Below are 24,683 nucleotides of genomic sequence, written 5' to 3' on the forward strand. Positions count from 1 at the left end.
TAGCTGAATGCAAACATGGAAATATGGAAGTGCTGTATATGTGTGTGTGTGTGTGTGTGTGTGTGTGTGTGTGTGTCTATGCACAGAAACTTATCTTTTTCATTTATTTCTCTGCTGCTGTTGCTGTGACTGCAGGCACAAGACCCCCAGGTGCTGGAGCAACTGTCCAAAAACATCACTCGAATGGGTTTTGACCAACTTCACCCTCAACTACCTCAGGGTAAGGAGCGCATGCGTGCGCTGTGCGACACTGACACTTTCTATGATTGTCATTCTGTCTGGTTCTGGATCTCCATCCACAGCACTTTGTTTGATGAAGGTTTGTAAACTTTTCTTCTAGGTCAGAGATGGTGTGGGGTCACTAAAGTTCAGAATAATCACCAATCTGATGATTATTACAGGGAAAAAAAGTGTCGTTGGTATATATTCCTCTCGTTTTGTGTTCATTTGCGACATTATGTGAATTTTTTTTTTTTGAATATTAATTTGTATATTTCAGTTCTTGTTTTTGGTTTTTTTATTATTATTTCTTGTATATTTGTAGTCACTCCAATGTGTTTTGATGAAATCTCTATTTGTGAAATTTTCCAGCAAGTTAATTATTTGGTCTTCTTTTTTGGAATAATATGTTGAGGTTTTCATTTATTCAGAAAATGTACTTTGCTTTGATGTATTCCTATTATGTCTTTCATAAGGAAAGCATCAAATGTCAATCAGTAGATGCCTCTTAGGAAGACTGACAGTTGGCAGTCGAAACATGTCAGGTGATTAAAGTACATTTCACAGTAAATCTCCTGAAAAAAGTTGTCTGAATAAATGAAACTTCAACATATTAATTTCTTTTTATGTTGGTATTTTGTGTATTGTGTTGGTATTTGGTATATTATCCTTTCATTTTGTACGTTGCTCTGCCTGTTTTGTGTGTTTTTGAAGTAGTTTTTGGAGTCATTTTTCTGTTTGTGTATATCTATAGTCATCTTACGTGTTTTTTGAGTGCATTTGTTTATTTTTGTTTTCCCTTTGTTCATGTTTTTGGTTTTGTGACTCATTTTGTTTCAGTTCTTGTTTTGTTTTTGTTTAGTTTTTTCCAATGATTTCTGTGTGTAATTGTAGTCTTTTTTTTAATGAAATCTCTATTTGTGTTGATATTGTGTATTGTTGTTATTTGGTCTCATTTTGTATGTTGCTGTGCTTGTTTTAAGGGTTTTCTAGCACTAGATGCCTTCAAGAAACTATTTTTTATTTATTTATTTATTTACAATTTGAGCCCATTTTTGCTTATTTTTACCCTTTTACTGCAACTACACCAAACTTGCCATATTTTAACTTATTTTCATCACGTTTTCTTGACATTTTTTTGCTACTATTAATGCATTTTTGCTACATTTTCTTATTTTTGCCACTTCTACATCAAATTTCAATGTCTTTTCTGCACATTTTTCTACTTTCAGGACATTTATACACTTATAAACCCTTTCCACCACTTTTCCACCTAATGTTGCATACATTGACCCATTATTGTCACGTTTAACCTATTTTTTTATCATATTTCATGCTCAACACATTTACCATTTGTCATGTCCATTATTTTCCAGTTTAAACTGATTTTCTCCAATATAGACACTTTGGCACCTTTTTACCACTTTTTCTGTCTGTTTTTGGCTATTCTAATTTGCAACTTTTAACCAATTTTTCTTTGTTTTTTTAAATCCAATTTCACCACCTTTTCCACCATTTTTGGTCACTTTTAACCCATTTCATTTTTTTATTAAAACATGGATTTATATCTTTAAGATGACTATATACTATGGCACAAATAATACTAAACTTCCTGGATAACAGTGGATATTATTCAGAAAAATAAATAAATGTGGTTATCACAGATTCATAGAACAATGAACCATCATTTTGCTGACTTTATGGATGGACCCTTTTATTCCTCCTTATGGATGACCCTGTCTCCACATGACTGTTCTTTAATGTAATGTATATCTCATATGCTGGATGTGTCTTAATCCTGTCAGTGCAACCTTAACTATGTTTCTTTTATTTGTATTTAAATTAGGGTTGAAGCTGTTTTAATGTGCTGAACACATTTGCAACTCTTTGAAACCTGAGTGTCTAATTTCAAAGGTGCAGGACGTCAAAATATAATCAAGTAGCGGTACTTGGTTTCTTATTCACCTTTTGCCTACACATGTTTATCTCTCACCTGACCGCAGCATTTGAATTTACAGAATTGGATGTCTATGAGCTGACGGGCTGAATGCAGCACTGGTGATTTACCACGTCTCTGTTTGTGGGTTTTTTTTTAACGCTTCAGTTGACTGACAGCCACCATTTCCAAACAGGAGAACACGCAGGAGCGGGAGAAAGAGAGACGAGGAGAGCGAGGAATTAATTGGATACAGAAAATTAGCATAACATTAATGAACGCTCCCTGTTGAGTTTCATAATTGTGAAATGGTACGCAAATCTGGGAACGGCAGTGCCACAGTTTATAATAACAGAGCGGGGAAAGGCGTGTGGCGAGAGAGAAGGAACACAGTCGCTTTTTTTGTTTCCTATAACAATGATTTTTTCATACGGAGGCCAATCGCAATGTGGCGAAAAGAGAAAATGTGTAATTCCAGTGTCTGTAATTAAATACATTTTTTTGTAACACAGTTGGTCACCACTATGTGCAGCATCCAGGGTTGGGCTTAATTACAGTTACCAGCATTTTTCCCCAATTACAATTAAATTAGTTATTTTTTTATCCTCACAAAGTCAATTACAATTATGTTACCAATTACTAAATGTAAATTACAGTTATTCACAATTACCGAACCTGAAATAAAATAACCTAATAAAAGTAAACCGTCCTCTTGTGTTAGCTTTCTGTTAGCATCTCCTACGATATTGGGTCCTAAATCAGCTGTAAAATACACTAATAACAAATATCTATCATCTAATTTCTATTGGCTTATTAATCAATGAAAATATAGGTTTTAAATTTTTTTGGTGTGGATATCTGAGCCTTTTTTGTCTGTATACCTCTTGATTAAATTTTTTTAATGGTAAAATGTGGAAAAGCTTGATATGAAACATATTTTAATACTTAACTACAAATGTGTAGAACTGTACATAGAACTGTAACATGGTTCCTTAGTTTTGCGTTAAATTATAATTTTTCATGGCAACTACAATTACAAAGTCAATTCTCTAAACTCAATTACAATTTAATTACAATTACAACATCAACAATTTTTTTTTTATTACAATTATAATCACGGCCTAATTGTAATTAATTACCAATTATGTGATTACAATTATAATTGACCCCAACCCTGTTAGCAACATTAGCCGTGCCTTGTTTTCCTTCTAAATCAGTTCAAAACACAAAGACTCAAAGTGAAATGCTTGAAATAAGAAAACGTACAGTATACCTATTTTATTAAACTTAAAACACGTTTTAAACTCAAGGCCCGGGGGGCCAAATCTGGCCCCTTAGACCATCCAATTCGGCCCGCGGGAGAAACTTTTAAAAAAAAGAAGACAAAATGACCAAATAGTTCAGCCCTTCTAAATGCATAAATCTAATAAAAATCCACAATATTTGTAGGATCTCAATTTATTCATGCTTTTATCACATGACTGCAGTCTTTTTTTAAATCCCAAATTGTTCAGAGGACTCAATTTTCCTGAATTGTTTTCCTCGTAATTCCCCAAAATTAAATGAAAATTGGTCACAAAATCAATAAAATTTAAAAGAGAAAATCCTGCAGGGACTGTGTCTGTGTGTGTATTGCAATCTGCACACACTCTCTCTCTCTCTCTCGAAAATGTCCTCCAGGAAAACGTTTGCTGTCAATGAGGATTTGAAACAGCTCTTTCACAGTAAAAGAGACGTAGAGGAGGATTTGTCAAAAACTTTATTGTGAATAACCCGAAATATGTTGCAAAAAGGAGATAAAATAAGTAAATAAATATATTTATGAGAGGAAAGGGGGGGAGGGGTCATCAACATCAATCAATATGGTATATCTCAGCCCTTCTAAATGCACAAATCTAATAAAAACCCACAATATTTGTAGGATCTCAATTTCTTCATGCTTTTATCACATGACTGCAGTCTTTCTTAAATCCCACATTATTCAAATGACTCAATTTTCCTGAATTTCTTTCTCGTAATTTCCCAAAGTTAAATAAAAAATTGTCACAAAATCAATTCAATTAAAAAATAAAATAAAATCTGTCATTAATTGTTGGGATATTGTTAGCACCTTATATACTTTATGTATCATTTGTACGTCTTAAGTACAAACTTGAGGAAATTACTTGCATTATACGTTGCTTTATTTTCTTGCCTAAAATCTGCGTCCCACTTAAGATCAAACTACTTTATTTTTTTTGGCCCCTGAACTAAAATGAGTTTGACACCTTTGTTTTAAAACGGTTCCTTTCACATGAGCCAGAAGCTGTTTAACATTTAGGAGCAGATGCATTTGTTTTGTAGCTTACCTATCCTAAAACAGGCAGGATGTGGACTTTTTGCCATTTCATCAGTTTTCACCTATTGAGTGAAAAACTATGAGAAACAAAGCAATTTATTAGCAGTGGTTGAAAACCCCATTTTCAACACAAAGAGCTGGATTTACTCAAATGACTACAAACAAATGTGAATATAAGCAGGAGAACCACAAACTCAGAGGCTTTTGTAACGTACTTTAAAAAGTTAGTTATGGACTCGATGCATGAGATGCGAATGAAAGCAAGAGACCAGAAGTATAACTGTTTGTATTGTTATAAGTAAACAAAAAATACATTAGTTATACTAATATACAGTATATACTAATACTAATAACAATACGACCAGAAATACATAATTAGCTGTTGAGCAACAAACAATTGACAAAAAACAAACGCGTATCGACGATTTAAACAGACATACATGCTAACCAAACCTCATTGGCATTTTAGCATTAGCCAAAAAAAGTGCTCAAAGTTGGTCAGAGCTAAAAATAATGGCCAACCAAATTAATATCAGTTTAAAATAAACTATTGCCTACCATTCGGCGTCATTCTCTAAAAACAACTGAGATTAATTATCTTGAAGTTGAAGTTGAGCTGTTTTAGTCTTGCACGGTGGTAAAAGTGCATGGAATCTGTATGGGGTTTTGTTAGCGACTCACTTTTTACATAAAACTTTATAACTTCCACGTATACAGTTGTATAAAATAAAAGGTTTGTCAAAAAGTGCAATTTAAAAATGTCTATACAGTATATAAAATAACACCAATTAATTCAGTTCAAACTATTAAAACATTCTCAGGCTCAAAGTATAACTAAATTTATGAACTTAAAACTTTTGGCGTGATGCATTACCACGGTTCTCGCCAGCGCTGTTGAGTGTAGGGGCCCCCGACGTTGTGATATTCCTCCCCTACGGAGCAATGGTGGTGTTGTTGTTTTTTTTTTTTTTATTCGTACTGTTGTAATAGTTGTTGCACATTTGGACACAAAAGGGACTCCAAGGTGTGCACGTTTTTAATTTAAAAACCCAAATTCCACAAGTGTTATGAGAGCTGATATTGTAGGTTTTAGATGTTTTTAAAGCTGCTTTGATTGTGCACAGCAAAATATTTAGTGTCTTGTGGGATTTACAGTATGCTGCTCATTTAATTCTTTATTTATTTTTACTGAATAAGCTTTTGTGTTAGATCAAATTGAATTAGCTGAAGAAGCTATTATTTTAGTTATTTTTATATATACTTATTTCTTTTGTAATATGATTACTGTTGGATTTGGTGATTGGATATAAATAAAGACAATGGTGATACATTTGTTTGGTTAATTTAATGTATGGATACCGACACACATACCTTGTTTAAAAGTATGAAATAGCCACAAAGTGAGGAAAAGAAAAAAATGATGCATAAAAAATTGTGATAATCGTTGATAAATCAAATCGCAGTACCCGGAATCGAAATCGAATTTTGAGGTCCCTTAGATGGCACACCCCTAAAAGTATGGCAGTAACACAACTTTAGCATTATTTCACTAATTTTGGCCCTCAAATAATTATAAATTTCAACATTTTCCACGCCACCCGCCATTCGCTCGCACACTACGCCCCCCATGCTGTAAATAATTCCTGGAGAGAACCCTTATTACGTTTAATCTGATTGGTCAGCTATGATGTGATGCATTTGATTGTCTGGTCATTTTGTTTTTTGTGCTTTCACAATGTCCGTTGATCATTTTAAAACCAAAAAATATAGAATTTACTCAGTAACAGTTGGGTGTAGAAATGCAACAAATGTCTTATTTTAAAACATACTTAAGCACAAGTAAAATTACTGATTTAGAAATACAGTTTTAAAAAGTACAAGTACCTATAAAAGCAACTCAGTTACAGTAACAGGAGTACTTTTGTTACTTTCACCTTTCAGCCATCTGTGAGTAAACCTGTGACAGTTGAGACCTGCCTATCAAACGTGATTGACAAACACTCCCTGCAATTTAGCTACATGTTTAATGCTAAATTTATTAGTCACCTCCTCATAATATTTTGTATGTTGTGGCACATCTGTCCAGATTACATATTTATTAGAGGCAAACACGATTAACAGTTTTCTTGTGTTCGACAGGTGCAAAATGTTTTGCGCAAGGTTATTAGTAAACTGTATACTCGCACATCTTTCGTAATCAGGCCCTTAGGCCATATTTTGGTGTTAAACGGGCAAAAAAAAAATGGCGATTTGGCACAGCCTGGATGTAATTTTAGGAAGTGACTTGCAATAAACCAATTAGAAACCAAGCGCTTCATTTTAGCTTTACATTGTCAAAACAGGGCCATGATGTGACAATCTTATTGGTCCACCATTTTAAATATCATGTGTTTTGTATGTTATTTTATTGTTGCAGTTTGTACAGTGACCCTCGCTAGATAGAATGTATTATTATTATTATTATTATTATTATTAAATCATAGAATTTAGTGGACAAAGGAATTATTTTTGTGGTTTTTCGAAGGCTACTAGTGCTGTTTGTGAAGAATGTGCAACAAACCTTCATTGCATTTCTTTATTAATGCCATCTGAGCTGTCTGGAAATGTCAGAAACTTCTCCATCTGTCTTTGAAAATAAGGTGAGAAAAAAAAAGCCTTGAATGCATCTTTGGAAAACACCTTTGCCAGCGTTTATCAGTTTGTCCAATATAGAGACTGATGTTTTCCTGGCTCCTGGAGGAGGGGTCACAATTGGCCTTCGTCTCTCTCTTACACACACACACACATTTTCTCTTGCAGTCTTTAAGCCTTTCCACGTATTGGAGCTGCCAGCTTGCTTTTATTCTGGTTGAAAATAGCCCTCGTTTTCAGGCTGAGAGCCAAGGCCCGTTGGCCGAACTGAGGAGGGACGCTAGTGTGTCACCAGGAAACTACTGGAGGAGAACAAGGAACAAGGGATTAGTCTGCCTCAGGAATGTTCACTTTTCCTTCCAGCGGATTGGCATCAAATCACTGAATACAGACACTGGCTACGGTTACATGTTGTTTTTTTTTAATTCAAAATTAATTATTCAGAATTAAATATATCAGAAATAAAGTGTTCTGCTTTGTGTTTACATGGAAATAGTAATTCCGAATTCCGAAACACGTTTGTTCACATTTATTCAATTCCGCTTTAGGTCTGTGGGGGGTTGGGAAGGGTTCTGATTCACGTCTATCAGGAGAAAAACACACAACAAACCTAGAAACACAGAAGACCACTTAATAAGAACTATTTTTACTTTGATTTTGATTGTAGTTTAGAAGCAGCAGCTCGACAATAACGTACAGTTTCACTTTGGTCCGCTGAGTAGGAGAAGTCCGTGAATGTCCTCATGTTTATGCTTCCGTCCATCCACTCTTTTCATTATGCCCATATCTTCTAAAGTAAATAGTCTTGGCTCGAGTCCAACACTTGCTTCAGGCGGCCATCTTGGATTATCTCGTCACCAGCGTGTCATCGCAACAGAACGAGCATGCGCAGAACACCTGCAATTAATTTAAAGCGGAGTTTAACGTTTACAAACTAATTTTGGTCCCTGCAGGATTTTCTCTTTTAAATTTCATTGATTTTGTGACCAATTTTCATTTAATTTAGGGAAATTATGGGAAATTATTTCAGGAAAATGTAGTTCTTTTTAACAATTTGAGATTTAAAATGGCTGCAGTCATGTGATAAAAGCATGGGAAAATTGAGATCCCACATATATATTGTTGAGTTTCATTGAATTTGTGTATTTAGACGGGCTGAGATAAATACAACTGAATTATTTGGGAATTTAGACAATTAATTTTTTTTGTTTTTTTTTTACTTTCTCCTGCGGGCCAAATTGGATAGTCTAAAGGGCCACATTTGGCCCCGGGCCTTGAGTTTGACATATGGTTTGCAAGATGGAGGAATTATTCCATTCGGAGTTATAATCACAATAAACCTGCCACTTTTTTATTTTTATTTTATTTTAGTTTAATTCAGAATAGCCATTTTCATTAAGAATTAGGTGTTTACAAGGTCAGTTTGAAGAGGATTTAATTTTTATTCCTAAATAAAGGGGAGTTAAAGCTCTCATTAAACGTGGCCACTGACATATGTTTATCTTTGCTAACTTTGTCATTAGAAGCTGAGTTATGAGGATATGTTTTTGTAATTCTCTCATGTCTACCAGTGAGATCACCAGTGCACTGGTATGTTTGCACCAGAGACGACAACACCAGTAGAGTCCTATACTGCTGCACTTCATACGTTTTTTGGATTAAATTAATCATCTTTAACAAAATAATTAACTGAAACATTGTGACATGTTTTTAAGTGTCACAGATTTGTTCTCTGGGTTGTGAACCGTTGAAAAACGCAAAGTGGATCTTTGTACAATTTAACCATTGTGTAATATTTTCCCAGCATGTTATTAGATTGACGATTATTGAAAGTTATTAGTGGCGAGTGAAATAGGAACGTGATGATTTCCTGTGAAACGTAACAAAAATGAAACAATAGCTAAAATAAAGAGAAATAAATTGCTGCATGTTGAAACTTAAAGTGAAAACTTAGTATTTAATAAGTGTTTTTTTAACCCTTCAGACCATTCGCTAGCTTTAAAGTAGCTCACTGTTTCAGAAGGGTTGGTGACCCCTGCTCTACGCTGTGGATGTTTTCTTTATTCGAGATCGTCTGAAGTCTGTTGTGAGAAAAGCCTCCGGGTGCAACGGGAATTACAAGCAGATGACATTATTACACTTGTGTGTGTGCGTGTGTGTTCAGGCAACAGTGAATCAAATTCAATAAACACTTGTGATGTGGCTACAAAACACGAGCATGATACTATACATAGACTTATTATAATAGAATGGGGTTTAGTGAAGATAAGTTGGTGATATGTTAGGTTAAAATTACACACCTGTATATTTAGAGTTTAATCTTTACTTCACTAATGCACAAGAAAACAGGTTTGACGTTTGCCATAATGGAGGGAAATGATGTTTATTCCAATTTAAAGTAATTCCTGCAGAAAATAAGATTTATTTTATTTATTTATTTATTAGTTTTGTTATTCTTTTTTTTTTTTTTTTGTACATGCCGAAAAAGGAGACGAGAGAAGCAGTTTGCTTATCCAAGTCCCGTCCCCTGTTTTGTACACAGAAAATTTACATCAAAGCTTGTCTCTCTGGTCAAACAGTCTGTACACAATTTCATTTTTTTTTTTTTGTCCTTTTTTCAAATAAAAACATCACAACTGCCTTGCTGTAGAAATCTGATTTATTAGCAAAGTGCGCATAAATTAGGAAACCTAAAGGAGAAGCTTAAAGATGAACCATTGAGAGACTCTGTTTGATAAATGTTGAAATTTCCCAAAAAAAAACAAAAATAACTTTTCCACATATGTCAACAAAGTGTTTGGAAGGCTCATCATTTTTTGTCATCAGAGGAACATTTGGAAATCTGATGCTCTCAAAGTTGTGAAAATTCTGTTAAATTTATTTTAAATGTAAAGTTTTTAAATCTGCAATAAGCGGTACACGTTTTTAAAAATAGATGAAAAAAAAACTTAGAGTCAAATTATACCTCATAACCTTTACTTTCCTTCACCTCAATTTACTGAATTTATGAAATGAAAGAGCCATACATACTTTTTTTTTTTTGAAAAATAAACAAAAAAACAACCTTTTTTTATTTTTATTTTTTATTTTTTTGTTTTTTATTTTTTTTAAACCAAATTCAATACTACTGGAAAAAAACAATATACTAAATTAACTGTGTAGTTTAACCAGCACCTGCTCTGTTAATAATATAATCTGGATTGCATGCTGGATGCTGCGGAGTGAGACCGTCTGACCTGGTTGTGATGTTATCCAGATGTTTATGTGGATGAGCTAATCCTGATGTATTTAGAATGACAGGCTGACCCCTCGTTGTTCCTCCCCCAGCAGATCGCCCAAGATTTACAATTTCCCTCTCGACTAAAGGAAGTCCTTCTAAGACGAGTGTGTGGGAGAAGTGTTAGCGTCAATACTGGAGTCAAATGCATCATTGTGTTTATCTCTCCTCTCTCACTTCTTTAATCTGTGTCTATCCGACGCTTTTTGTGTCCTTGAGTTTGTTTTTAAAGGTTTTAAAGGGATCTTCTACTGTTTTTACAAATGTGACGTAAAACCATTGGAATGTCCTTATGCTTAAAAAAAATATTATTTTGCACCATATTTGTTTTATTAACTTTTAAAAATGGGACTACTTTACCGTTTTAGAACCTGTGTTCCGCCATCTTGAAATCACATGATTGAAAACGTCACACATCCCCATTTTCCTGTAAACATCCAATTATTTTCGATTAGAGTGAAGCATTCAGCCTGTTTTTTAGAGCATTTAGCAGCTTTTTTGGTCAAAATGTCAATTTGTGCTGCTTTTAGTTGTTCTAAAACAAACCAATGAGTTAAACATGTCAAAGTAAACCTCTATTCTCTACGGAAAGAAGAAAAAAACAGTTGTGACCCCGAAAAATAATCTATGACCACAGGGGGCGACATTTCTAACTTTGCAGATTGGTAGTCAACAATGAAGCAGAGAAGAAGAGCTTTCGTAAGGGACCTTTACTCTCCCTTAAAAAGCTGCTAAATGATCTAAAAAGCTTCACTCCAATAGAAAACAATGGGGTGTTTACAGTCAAATGGGGATGTGTGATGTCATCAATCACGTGAATTCAAGATAGTGGAACACAGGTTGTGAAATAGTAAAGTAGTCCCATTTTTAAAAGTTAATAAATCAAATATGGTGCAAAATAAGATGTTTTGTTAGGCATAGATCTACTAATAAGGACATGTCAAAGGTTTTAGGCCACATTTGTATAAAAAGTGGAGGATCCCTTTAATAATGTCCATATTCATATTTTTAAGCTTCTTTGTCTAATGTTGTGTGTTTTGTTTTTTGTTTTTTCTCTACAGTTGTGTGTCATCCTGGAGCCCATGCAGGAGCTCATGTCAAGGCATAAGACTTACAACCTCAGTCCGAGAGACTGTCTGAAGACATGCCTGTTTCAAAAATGGCAGAGAATGGTGGCCCCACCAGGTAACTGTCTATGGCACATAGACACAGTTTTTGCAGTCCCTATATTGCATGATTGCAGTCATTTTTAATGTTAAACCATTGAAAAAATTAAAAATTCTTACAAAATCTGTAATATTTCCCCTAATTAAAAAGAAATTGGTCACAAAATTTTGGAAATTTAAAGTGAAGATCCTGTTGGGATTGATATCTGTCACTTATTGCTGGGAAATGGTTGGTTTCTTACATATTTTGTATTTTATGTATACACAGAAGTGTAAACCAGGGCACAATCATGTTGAAATGACTCGTTTTCCTGCATAAAATCTGTGCTCCGTATTTGGTCTCTGAACTAAAATGAGTTTGACACCCCTGGTCTATGATATTTGTCTTTTAAATATTATTTTAAAAAAATCTGAAACTGCACAAAACTATAAAACAATTCAAATACAAAATGTTGCAGAAAATAAATAGAAATAAATGGTACTCAGGGTTAATCCTTCCTTCTGCTAAGTTTTTTTTTTTTCCACACCAGTCCACCCAATCACTCTGCAGGAATAACTACATTTCTAAATATGTTGTCATTATGAGCCTAAATTTGTCATTTGAAGTCTTAATCCTTTAAATCGGACACCTGTCAGGTATGTGAAATTAATCAGGACTCTGGTTTCTTTGGTTCTTCACTGGCTTCTCCTCAGCTTTCATTGACTGATGTTTGGGGGTTGGTACCAGGCTTAAATTGGCTGCGTCGTCTTAAGCCGGAGGGAGTAAATTGAGGTTTTTTTTTTTTTTCTTTACAGCGCTGCTTAGCGAGGCGTGACGGCATGTCTTTAAAAACCAACACTAGTCAAAAAGCCTTTGACTCAGACCTGTGTAACTTTAATTAAGAGTGCCGAGCCTAATCAAACTGGAGGATCCAGCGGCTCCCCAGCGTCACTAAAGTTCTTCAAAGGAAAAGCGAGACAGAGCAAACGCACGGGGAGCGTTATGAATATAAAAATACTTCATCACAAATAATATAAAGTTTTTGCGGGGGCGGGGGGATTGGTGCAAAAATAAGTCTTGTATGGTCAGTTGCGTACAGCTCATGATTAAAGCTGCCTGTGACGATAACTGGTGTTTTTAAAACTGTCCCTGTGTGTCATCCAAAAGTTGTTCTCATAAATCCTCCTGATAAGGATTTACTCACAAATGAAATGGCCGCTCACGACTTTGGTTTTGACTCCATCACAAACACTCAGTTTGTTGACAAATGGTTGGAAATTGAAGCAGAAGAGTTTATTTCAGAAGTGTTTTCACTTCATTCTTCATTTCTCGTTTTTATTTCACCAGACGAGGAAAACATTGATTCATTTCAAGCCGTTTTTGTTCTGGTTTGCTTAGTACGGAAGCAGATTAGGGACAATTTTGATGGAGAAAATAATTGTGGGCAAATCTAAGAATTAAGTTGAAATATAATGTCGAGATTAAAGTCGAAATTTTGTCAATTAACTCAAAATATAACTTGACGATAACAGTGGAAGGTTTGCTGATGAAGTCAAATCTACGGAAGCAGGTGAGGGCCAATTCACCATGACAACAAACAGCAGATCGTGGCAATCTACAAAATGCTGTGTATCGATGAATGCGTTAAACTATACTTCAAAGTTGGGTTTAATAACAGAGATTCTTTCTTTTTTAGCTCATAAACACAGCTTTGTAATCTATTTAAGGACTATATGGTGAATTGGCCCTCGTCCACTTCCATAGATTTTACTTTAATAGCAAACCTTTGACTTTTATCACTATTTTGTATTTTGAAATTTAAAGTTTAATCTTGTCTTTTCGACTTTCATCTCAACATTACATTTCAACTTTATTCATGAAATTTCAACTTTATTCTCAACATTTTGACAATTCTTGATTTGCCCAAAATAATTTTCTCCATCAAAATTGACCCGAATGTTCTTCCGTAACTTAGAGCAGTGGATCCCAACTTTTTTCTGCTGCGCCCCCTCCCTCTTTGAGAAATTAAAAACTCTAATGGCCTCCCCATTGTGACAAAATGTTTTTAAAAAAAATGGGTAAAAGAAAGTGACCTTTTTTGAAAAAATAAATAAAAAAATACTGATTTGGACTATTCTTCTCATCTCATAAAAATAACCTATAATTTGCAATCATATTTTAGAACAGTAATAAAACTCTTTGTTAATAAAGTGCAACGAAAATAACTAATAATTCTATTTCTCATGCTTAATGTTAGTACACCCCCCATGACCACCCCTGACGCCCCCCTTTCATGATGTCATGTAGATGTGGATGGAATAAACCTGGAAAAATCTCAAGGAAACAAATGTATTTTTGTGTTTTATGACAAAATTCTATAAAAGTACAACAGCATCAAGCAGTGTTTTTTTTTTTTTTTTCCTGTTTCCTTTTCAACTCTAATCCAGCTCTAATGAGAGGCATGTGGGTGGTCAAAGCTTTTCAAATCTGAAAAAAAAAAAATAAAAAAAAAAATCACCAAATCATTAAAACTATTTTTTCCAATTAAAGACAAAAAGAAAACTTCCCCACAGCCAAAGTTTAGGGAACACTGATTTAACTTTTCTTTTATTTTTTTGTGCCGTGGCTGATCTTTGCAGTTTCGCTGGAATCTGGCTTTTCGTTCTCCCGCTTTTTCCTGTGATTCTTCTTGGTTCTGGAAGCTGGTTGGGATCAAGCCAGGAAGGAAGCTTTGAGCACATTTATGCTCAGATAAAGTCTTTTAGGTGGAAATGGAAGTGATTTTAGTGCGTCAGCGGCACGGGCGTCGAAAGGAAACCGGCCGGATAGCGGCGATGATCGTCCGTGACAATGGGTCGTGTTTTCTTTTTCTCACACACATCCGTCAAAGTCGTCAAAGGGAACGAGCACTTGTTGCTTTTAGCTGTGGGTTCGTTTGTTCCTTTAGTCACTGGTTGTTAGAACACAAAATAAAAGCGTCTTTCAATGAGCTTTCGAAGAACCTAGAAAAATGTTTTTCATTTTCAAAGATCAAAGCCTTTTCCAACCACATTCCCAAAATTATTCAAGATAGATATTTTTGTTAATCCTAGAAAACTGTTCAACCCTCGCTATTATCCTCAAATATTATTAACGCACACATTTGCCTCCAGAAAATGATTTTCAGAAAATTGTTGACCAAGTTTTTGTGTCAGAAACTTCATTTATTTGATGAATTCATAAATAACTCCTTGATAATAAAACCTTGACCTGTTCTCTAGCGCCACCATCAGGACAAACCTTTAAATTATAATGAATTTATCTTGAATAGTTTTCATCCAAATCTTCTCAAATTTGCTCTAATGAGAATATTATTGAATATGAAGCAAAATATTATGTTTTTCATTGATAAACATTGTGTGGTCAAATTGACCCCAAGGACAATAGGAGGGTTAATGTAAATAGTGCAGAGATGTTGATTCTACAGATTCCAACTTCATCTGTTCTGATGTCTGTCATTTGGTTTATTAGAGCTTTTTTTAACCCTCTTATTATCCTCAAATATTACCAACATATTTTACTTTTGGGGTCAATCTGACCCCATGGATATTTGCCTCTAGAATTTTATTTTTAGAAAGTTGTTGACCAAGTTTTATATGTCAGACACTTTGACCTGTTCTCTAGCGCCACCATCAGGACAAACTTTAAAATTACAAATAATCCTTCTTTATAGTTTTCATCCATATCTTCTCATATTTACTGACAACATTAATGACCACTAACGTATGAACCCTATTGGCCACCATCAGAGTCAGTGTATCTTGAAAATCTTTCATCCATATATTTTCTAATTTGGGGTGCACATTAATTACTCTCACACAATGAACCATAGTGATCATACTCACATTTATTTACTTATTTGTCCATCATTGCACGGGAAATATCAGTTTTACTTTGTCATGTATCATCTGCGCCTGCAGCTGTAGGGATGTAAGGTTACACACAGACACACAACTTTTACACAGCTCAAACAGCGTGGGGTCATATTGACCCCCAGATGAACAACAATACGTGCAATATATGTTCAGCAAAAAAAAAAAAAGTCAACTATTATTTTTTGAATGTGTAACACTGAATGGTGTCAAATTGACCATAAAGGACAATATAAGAGTTAAATGAACTTGTGTCAATACTTAATGTATTTTAAATAGTTTAGTGGGTTTTATTTACACCTGCAAGAAGAATTTCCTACAACCTTTCTGTCACTTTTTATCTGCTGTCCTTTTGCTTTGAAATGCTTTTAAAATGACACTGACTCTGGTTCCGGTTTCAGCTGGACACCCACAGAACTTCAAAACGGAAATATTCCCAACAAATCACAAAAAAGGTATCTTTAACCCGCCTGCAGCCTTAATGGGAGGCGGAGCTAGTGCTGAATAGACGCTGTGGATGCTCAACTGCATGCTGGTGACACCATCCTTGTTTTCCTTTATGAATATGAATGTTGGATGAAGGTTAGATATGTTGTGCCTAATGCATGCAGATACCTGGTTAATGCATTATGTTAACTAGCACCCCACACACACACACACACACACACACACACCATCCCCTCCTTATGCTCTGTAAACACAGACTTTAAATTGAAATAAATGCACATGATTGGGAATAAGCGCTAACACAGATGTGCTCTCTGCCTCAGCACATCAGTTTTGATCTGGCTCATGTTACCGATCTGAGCTGGAATCATTAGGCGCTCGGCATCAGGTGGAGCATCGGGGTCTATTGTTGAGCATTTATGCAAATGGGACTCTTACATGTGCATGTCTTGGGAGATGAGAGCACAGCTGAGGTTTTGGTTTCTCCTCTGAAAAAAACGAAACAAAAAACAAAGCATGGCTTGGTCTGGAATGGTGTTGTTCTGCATGTCTGTAGAAAAGCATTTTCCTGCATGTTCTGTGATTTTCTTTTTTCTGATACTTCTCATATAGAAACGTCTCATTATTATGCTGGTAATTCACAATGTACCCAGTTTATTTCTTTAACTTGAAACCACCTTTACCTAAAGTGAAAATGAAGGATGGGGGAAATGTGGGATTGTATTTATGTCAGCCAGTGTGACCCGGGGTCAGGGGACACAGGGGGGTCTAGGCATATTAATGCTGATTGGCTGACATGTGTGGTCCAAACCAGCAGACAGAAAAAAAAGCTGCAGTTTAAAACGTTGAAGGAGTTTTTGGAACGGTCACAGATATTAGGCTGATTTCAATCACTCCTATGGCAGATTTATCATTTTAAAAACAGCATTAGATATTATATTGATTTTATTCTTTAAAACTGCTGGAGATAATCATTTTTTTTTATATTAGATAAAGACATAGTTTAGGCCTCAAGGATCAATAAATTGGAGATGATTTGCTGGAAAAAAGATATATAACGTTGAAATTGCCGTTCAAACGTTTGTTTTGTAAACATGGTTTGTTGTCATTGTCGGAAAAGTTGTGCACATTGCATTGTGGGATATGGAGTCCATTTAGACGGATGCATAGAAGGGTTTTTACTTCATTCTTATCGTGATTTTTTGTGTTTGCCCCCCAAAAAAACTCATTTCTGGTGTTTTCAATGAAAATTGCTGTAAAACAACGTTAGATGTTTATTTTGGGGGCTTACTTGGAAAGATCTGAATCCAAAATTGAATGTTGATATCACGGGGAAAACTGGGAACAAACTAGAACAAAAACTCTTTGGGAAAAAAATTAAGAAATCACAGTAAGAATGAAGCAAAAACACTTCTATGCATCCGGCTACTGGACTCCACATCCCACAATGCAGTGCGCAAAACTTTTCTGAAAATGTCAATAACAGTGTCTACAGTCTCAAGCGCCAATTTCAACCTTTTACATAATTTTTTTTTTAGACAAATACACTATAATTACTGTCACTAAATTAAGAAAGGAAGTCAAAAATATGGTTCAACACCTGAAAATATTTACTTTTACAAAAAAAAGGAGTAACGATCGAACGCAATACAAAACACTGCAAATATTTGTGTAATTCTGTACATAATTACACTCCTTTTAAATCTCATTATGACATGGTTAGATTCATTACCTGACAACACTTCAGAAGTCTCTTAACTCTAGAAACATCCTGGTGCACAGCGCTGCACCTCGTCTCTGTCAGTATGCATTATTCTCTTGGCATTGCCTCTGTTTGTGTTTGCTGGTCGCGCCAAAGCTGAGCCTGCCCGACAGACGACCACCAAGAGGAGGAAACGGAAGAACTCGGCCAGCAGCGCCAACAGCGGCATGGGAACCACCGCGTCCAAGAAGCGCAGCCCAGCCACTAACTTCAGCCTCTCCAGTCAGGTACCTGTAAGCATCAGCTCCACTCGGTTTGCTCCCTTTGCTCTTCCTCAGTGTGTCCATTTGCTTGTGTTTTAACAGTAATACACATGTCTTTGTCGTTGTATTTTGTGGAGGTTTGTTGTCAATGTGTACCTTTTTTTAACTTATTTTCTGTATTTTTGTTGCATGTTTCTGTATTTTTGTGTAATTCTGTTGGCATTTTTGGCTGTTTTCTGTCCTTTTCATAAAGTTTGTTGTTGATTTTTGTGCATTTCTTGGAGTAATTTTCTGTATTGTTGTTGTTTTCTATATTTTTTGTTGTTTTGTGTAATTCTGTTTGCAAATGTGTTGTCATTTTGTGTGTTTTTGTTGTCTTTTTGTGTGTTTTTCTGTCCTTTTCAAAATGTTTGTCAAGTTGTGCATTTTTTTTGTCATTTTCCATATTTTTTTTTGTTTTTTGTATTTTTTCTGTCAACGTGTGTAATTCTGTTGGCATTTTGTGTGTTTTGTTCTCTTTGTAAATGTGTTATTTTGTGTGTTTTTCTGTCCTTTTCGGAATGTGTGTTGTCGATTTGTGCATTTATTTGAGTCATTTTCTGTATTTTTGTTGTTTTGAGAATTCTTCTGTTGTTTTGTGTAATTTCTTGGTATTTTTTTTTGCCTTTTTAGTCTTTGTGTATTTTTAGAGTTACAGTGCTTTGTTTACTGTGTTGGGCTTCATATTTCTTTCAACTTCTAGAATTACCATTTTTGGGTGATTTGTTTCACCACCTGTTGCTCATAACCTTGAAAGATTAAGAACAGATCCATCAAATCCTGTAAAGATTTACACAAACGACACAACTAGCGAATACGGCAGAAGAAGTGTTGGTTCGGTAGAGACCAAAGTGCGTTCCCACTGCTGTGCTTCAGGTGCTGCTATGAGCTCACTTCCTCATTTTCTCCGTTTCTCATAATAAACTCAGAATTTGTGCTTTCAAAGACCCACTTGACCCTTCGCTTCTTGTGACCACAGCCTGGAGGCTTCAGAAGGAAAAACAAGGTTTAAATACCAGGACCAGATGGAGAACTGTGTGTGGGGGGGAGGGCCCTTTTTGAGCCACCATATGCAGAATGCCCCTGAGCAAGGCACTGAACTTCCATCCATGTGAAGGACCTGTGGCTCCATGTGCCACAGCTTCCGTACTTATTTACAGCAGAGCAGAGAACATCGATGTTTGTGGGAAGAGGATGGATCGTTGACACAAAACGTGGATGTTACAAACCAAGCAGAGCGAGAAGAACCCAGTGTAACCATTTTAAAAGCCTTCCTAATTGTTAAATAGGTTTGCAATTATAAAAACTATTAAAAAAAAATATACTGTTTACAAACCTTGGATTAGAAAATGCCTTTTGTATAGAATATTTATAAAATTAAAGACAAAGGAATCAGAAGTCAGGCATAAAACCTATAAAAAAAATAGTTAAGGAATAATAAGAAGAAAAAAAAGAATTATTTTTGTAATTAGACAAATCTAGAAATGGCACAAAGTGTGATTAACACTGTACTAAAAGGCAACAAATAATCCAATGTTTTTTTTACTGAAAACAACACATTTATAATAATAAAAAAAATAAATGGTAAATTAATTTAACAATTTCTTTGTAAAATTGTCCTAATTTGGCACAAAATGTATCAAACCCAAGAGATGGTGATTGTGATGGGAAAACTTCAACTTTATTATATTTTTGTATTATTTTTTTTATTATTACTATCATCATCATTAATATTATTATTGTTATTATTATAGGGCAGTGATGGCCTAATAATTAAGGAAGCAGGTTTGAAACCTTGTGGTTGCCGGTTCGAATTCGCTGTGCAGACAAATTACCCTAAACCAAACTGCTTGAAAAAGATATTTTTAATATCAGTGAGACTCTTCTGCTTAAATGAAATCTATAAAAATATATTTATTGTTGTTGTTATTATAGGGCAGTGATGGCCTAATAATTAAGTCGCGTAAAACTTCCTGGACTCTCTTGATAAATACATTATTAATATCAATGAGGCTGTTCTGCTGAAATGGAAGTGATAAAAACATATTTATTATTATTTATACTACTACTACGACCACAATTCCTTGTATAAGCTTTGTATGCCCCCTCCTCCTCCACTACCTGTTTTCATACAAAACGTCTACAAATGATAGAGCATCATCTCTGTTTATCTGTTTATCTTATTTGTGGATTTTTTTGGTCGATTTGTGCCTTTTTTCAACTTATTTTCTGTATTTTTGTTGTATATGTTTCTGTTGTTTTGTGTAATTCTGTTGGCATTTTAGGTGTTTTGTACTTTCTCTGTAAAGGTGGTGTAATTTTTGGTGTTTTTCCTGTCATTTTGGGAGTTTTTCCTGATATATTGAGTGTTTTCCTGTCATTTTTGGTGTTTTTCTTGTCATTTTCAGAATGTTTGTCGATTTGTGCTTTTATTTGGAGTCATTTTCCATATTATTGTTGTTGTTTTTTGTATTTTTTCTGTCCATTTGTGTAATTCTGTTGGCATTTTGTGTGGTTTGTTCTCTCTTTGTAAATGTGTTGTTTTTTTGTGGTGTTTTTCTGTCCTTTTCAGAATGTTTGTTGTACATATCTTGGAATAATGTTTTGCATTTTTGTTGTTTTCAATATATATATATATATTTGTTTTGTGTAATACTGTTGGCATTTTGTGTTTTGTGGTCGCTTTGCAAATATGTTGATGTTTTGTGTGTTTTTCTGTCCTTTTCAGAATGTTTGTTTTCGATTTGTGCATTTTTGGAGTCCTGTTATGTAGTGTTACACTATGCACTACACTCCCTTTTATATATCTGTGCACTTCTCCATTCAGTGCTCATCATTATACACATACTTTATTAGTTTCATTACTATTTACGGCTCTGCACACCTACTTTCTTTAACCTTTTTTTTTTAACACAGATCAGTTCTGAGCTGCTCAAAGTGTGTGGAAAGGAAACATAAAACATGGATCCAGTGATGTTAAAGTGTCTCTGATGGCAGTAATATGTGTTCATCTTGCACACAGCACTAATTCTGCTTAATGGGGAATTAAAAACTCTTACTGCTTTCCTATAAATCAATCCGAGTGTACGTATGAACACTCAAGAAATTTAAATGTGAAACAAGAAATCAATTACAATTCCTCAGATTATTATTTATGTTCCACTGTGTTTATTATTATTTTTAAAGTATTTAAGTAGAAATACTTTGCTCTCATTAATATAAACATGTCTCAAGCTGATTATCCCTTCAGAATAAAGTTTATTTTAACTAAAAAAAAAAAAAAAAAAAACACTTAAAAACATGATGATACTTTTTCATATTGTAGGTTTAGATGTGTATATATTTGCTATTTTCAGTGAATTATCTGTGTAAAAAGGGAAATATGGTAAAGCAGAGATCTTGTCTTTATCATCCATGAAATTAATTACTTTGAACACGTGTCAAACCCAAGGCCCAGGGGGCCAAATTGGGCCCTTTGAAGAATCTAATTGGGGCCAGAGGAACCCTCAAAATTCTTTTTTGGTCACCAATCTAGGAAATTTAAAGTGAAGATCCTGTTGGGACTGATATCTGTCACCTATTGCTTGGATATTGTCTGTTTCTTATATATTTAGTATTTTATATAGACGTAGAAGTGTAAACGAGGACACAATAATGTTGAAATCACTCATTTTCCTGCATAAATTCTGTGGCCCACTTGTGATCAAACTGCTCCATATTTGGCCCCTGAACTAAAATGAGTTTGACACCCTTGACTGGGAACCTCCACAGACTAACTTTACCTTGAAAGAAAAGTAAAGGTGAAACTGATAACTTTTCTAAAGCATAATATTTTTTTGTTTGTCATTTTTTAACTGATAATAGTATTTATTTTTTTTTTGTGCATTTTGTACATTTTACAGCTAATTGGTCATGGCTAGTTGTAAAAATAGGCAGATAGTGGGTCCCTAACCAGAGTTGAGAACCCCTGTCATAGAGGTTGTTTATTTGTTGTTATTTTTGAATAGAGGAGACACGTTGGGTTCATACCTTTCCCATCCCTATCTGTGCTTTTATTAGCTGTCTTTTTACTCTCGCCCTCTTTCTTTTTACTTTCTTTCTTTTTTTCTTTGCCACTGTTTCACACATACGCGATGCACACACACACACACACACACACACACACAGATTGTTTTCTCTCTAGAAGGCAGCATGGCTCCGTGCCAGCTCTCATTATCGCCGATATCTGTATACACACCATCCACCCCCGGCTCCTTTCTCCTTCTCATGCACGCTCTCTCTACTCCATCACTGCCCCCCCCCCCCCAAGCCACCAACTCCTGCACCACCACCACCAACACACACACACACACACACACACACACACTAGGCCTGCCACTCATTTTGTGCATTCACACTCTTTTTATAGACTACCACGCTGGTTACATATGTTGTGCGTCTGCTGTCTTTGTCTAAGAAGTTGTGCGTTTGTGGCTGAACACAAGTCTACGTGAGCCCAATGCCAATAAGGATGGACCACAATGGAAAGGGGGGGGGTGATGGTTGTGTGAGGGGGTGGGGGTGGGGGGTAACCAATGGCTGGCAAAGGCTGGGGGGGTGTTAGGGTGAGCAACACGGACCTCTAGTGGTGTGAATAAAACTAATTTGTAGGGTTATTTTTTTCTAATTCTGAGTATTTATCTGCAGTTTATTTGTTTCTTGTTGTCATTGTGGAAAACAGGAGACAAAATAACTACCAATAGTGATGGGATGCAATTAAAATATATATATATATATATATATATATATATATATATATATATATATATATAATTCATTATAAACTTTATAATTAAATAATCTTGATTAATCTAAAGAATTGCATAACAATAATTCGGTTTTTCTTTCAAGTCTAACAAAAAAAATATTCAAACATCAATCAAATTTAAATATATACATAAACAGGCAGAAGCAAAAATGCTTATATGCCCAACGTAAATAGCATTCAAGTGACCTTTTCCATGATAGACATGGAATAATAATTAATTCAGTAAGTACATAAGTACATTTTCAAATAATGCAAATATATATATATATATATGCATATATATATATGTACTTTTATGTACAACGTTTAACAAAAAACACAAACATACAGTATTCCTGCTGCTTCACGTAACTATCTAAAATATATTGTGACATTTTCTTTTTGAAATTAATTAGTGTCACTCATTTTTATTTCTTTATCAACATTATTCCACAAATGAACTTTGTTCAACTTCTAATCTTGCTTTTGGTAAAAAATAAACATAAATGGATTTCTTAGGCTGTATTTGCTGGTCTGTAGTGAAGAGTGTTTATTTGACACGGGAAGCAACGTTTTTCCAATTCAAATGGATTTTAGTATATGACTAATGAATCAATAAAAAACAATAAATGAGCTTAAACATCAAAATATGTGTTTATTATTTTCATCACCAACTGCTGAAATAATGTGCAATATGTATAAAGAATATTACCATTGCATTGTTCACAAAGCAAAAAATTTAATTTAAGTAAGCTACATTAATGCTTTTCTGGATTTTTTGTAAACTTTCTATAACAAATGTGTTTTTGTGTATTAAAATGAAAAACAACACATAGTTCAAAACATTCCTGAGGAAGATTGCAAAACAGTTGGCATGAAATAAATAGACTTCTTATCGGGTTCTTCGGGAACTCGTGCAATGAGGAAGATTTCGCACTGTTCAGAGTTTTAAAAAAGGAAGTGATTTACTGCATTATTTTAATTTCTGTAATTAATTATTCACAATAAACACGTTTAAAATCCCAGCCCTAAAAAAACATGTAGAAGGTTCTGCCGGCCACATGACTCAAATTAGAGACTGAAATAATCTTATTTGACACACCCACCTCTCCAGTGTATACATCAGTCAGCTGAGTTTGAGTTTGCTGCGTAACAAGATTTTAGATAATGTCCCAGAGCACAACATATGGTCTCAACATGCAAATGTGAAACAATTATCTTCACCGTACAAGACACGTGGTTTGTTTTTAAAGATCAGGAATGCATAAATATACAGTGTAACATTCCTCACCTTTATGAGGCCCAAATCTAAAGAATGTTGTTACGTTATAAATGCATTGTATTGCCAGGTTTACTCACCAAATGGAAAGCAGTGTTCATCATTGTTTTGGTCGATTTGAGCACAAATTTCATGTTCTGCAGAGATGTGTTTATAATATTAGAGTTTTATTTATTTCAGACCAAGGAGGATCCATAATCATACCAAAAAAAAGGCGACAATCAATTATTTTAGTCCTTTTAGAAACAAGGTTATGTAAAATGAAGCTACTGATGATACGAAATTGACTAAATATAAAATATGAAAAGGTTTCGGCAGCAGATTTTTATTCCTTACACACACGGGGTGCTTTTTAGTGGGGTTGGAACTATTTGAAGGTGTTTGGAGCCAGTTTTCCGAGAGCCAAATTGTGATTTTCTTTCCCTAGTACCAGAGTGTAATAGGATGTGTGGTGATCTGAATACCTGTTTATCAAAATTGGTCCAAAGGATAGAAAAGTGGGTGGGTGGGGGGGGGGGGGGGGGTCTGTGTCAGTGTCATTGATTTAGAGCGAAGACTGGTGTGTGGTCGGATCCAATAGATGAGCGCTCCGATTGGTGGAGGGTGGTGCTTGTTTTGGTAGAACGGTATGAGAATACACAGCATGGGTTGGAGCCGTTTCAGCCATCGAGTGAAACTTAGATGATATTTTATCGTTATCTCATTCCCC

General features: G+C 34.8%; 2 protein-coding genes across 2 annotated transcripts in view; one reads left to right on the forward strand and one right to left on the reverse strand.

The window, feature by feature from the left end:
• anxa5a (annexin A5a) overlaps nucleotides 1-24,683 on the reverse strand; it is a 1,189,405-nt gene that overhangs the window by 964,498 nt on the left and 200,224 nt on the right. The window lies entirely within an intron of this gene.
• Nucleotides 1-24,683, forward strand: part of ldb2a (LIM domain binding 2a) — a 135,801-nt gene that overhangs the window by 105,149 nt on the left and 5,969 nt on the right. Inside the window, 5 exon segments of the mRNA XM_028458961.1 lie at nucleotides 136-189; nucleotides 191-220; nucleotides 11,463-11,586; nucleotides 15,860-15,913; nucleotides 17,764-17,894. Of these exon segments, the coding sequence (XP_028314762.1) occupies nucleotides 136-189; nucleotides 191-220; nucleotides 11,463-11,586; nucleotides 15,860-15,913; nucleotides 17,764-17,894 (393 nt within the window).

Source organism: Gouania willdenowi, chromosome 10, assembly GCF_900634775.1.
Source record: "Gouania willdenowi chromosome 10, fGouWil2.1, whole genome shotgun sequence".
In the NCBI taxonomy this organism is placed as follows: domain Eukaryota; kingdom Metazoa; phylum Chordata; class Actinopteri; order Blenniiformes; family Gobiesocidae; genus Gouania; species Gouania willdenowi.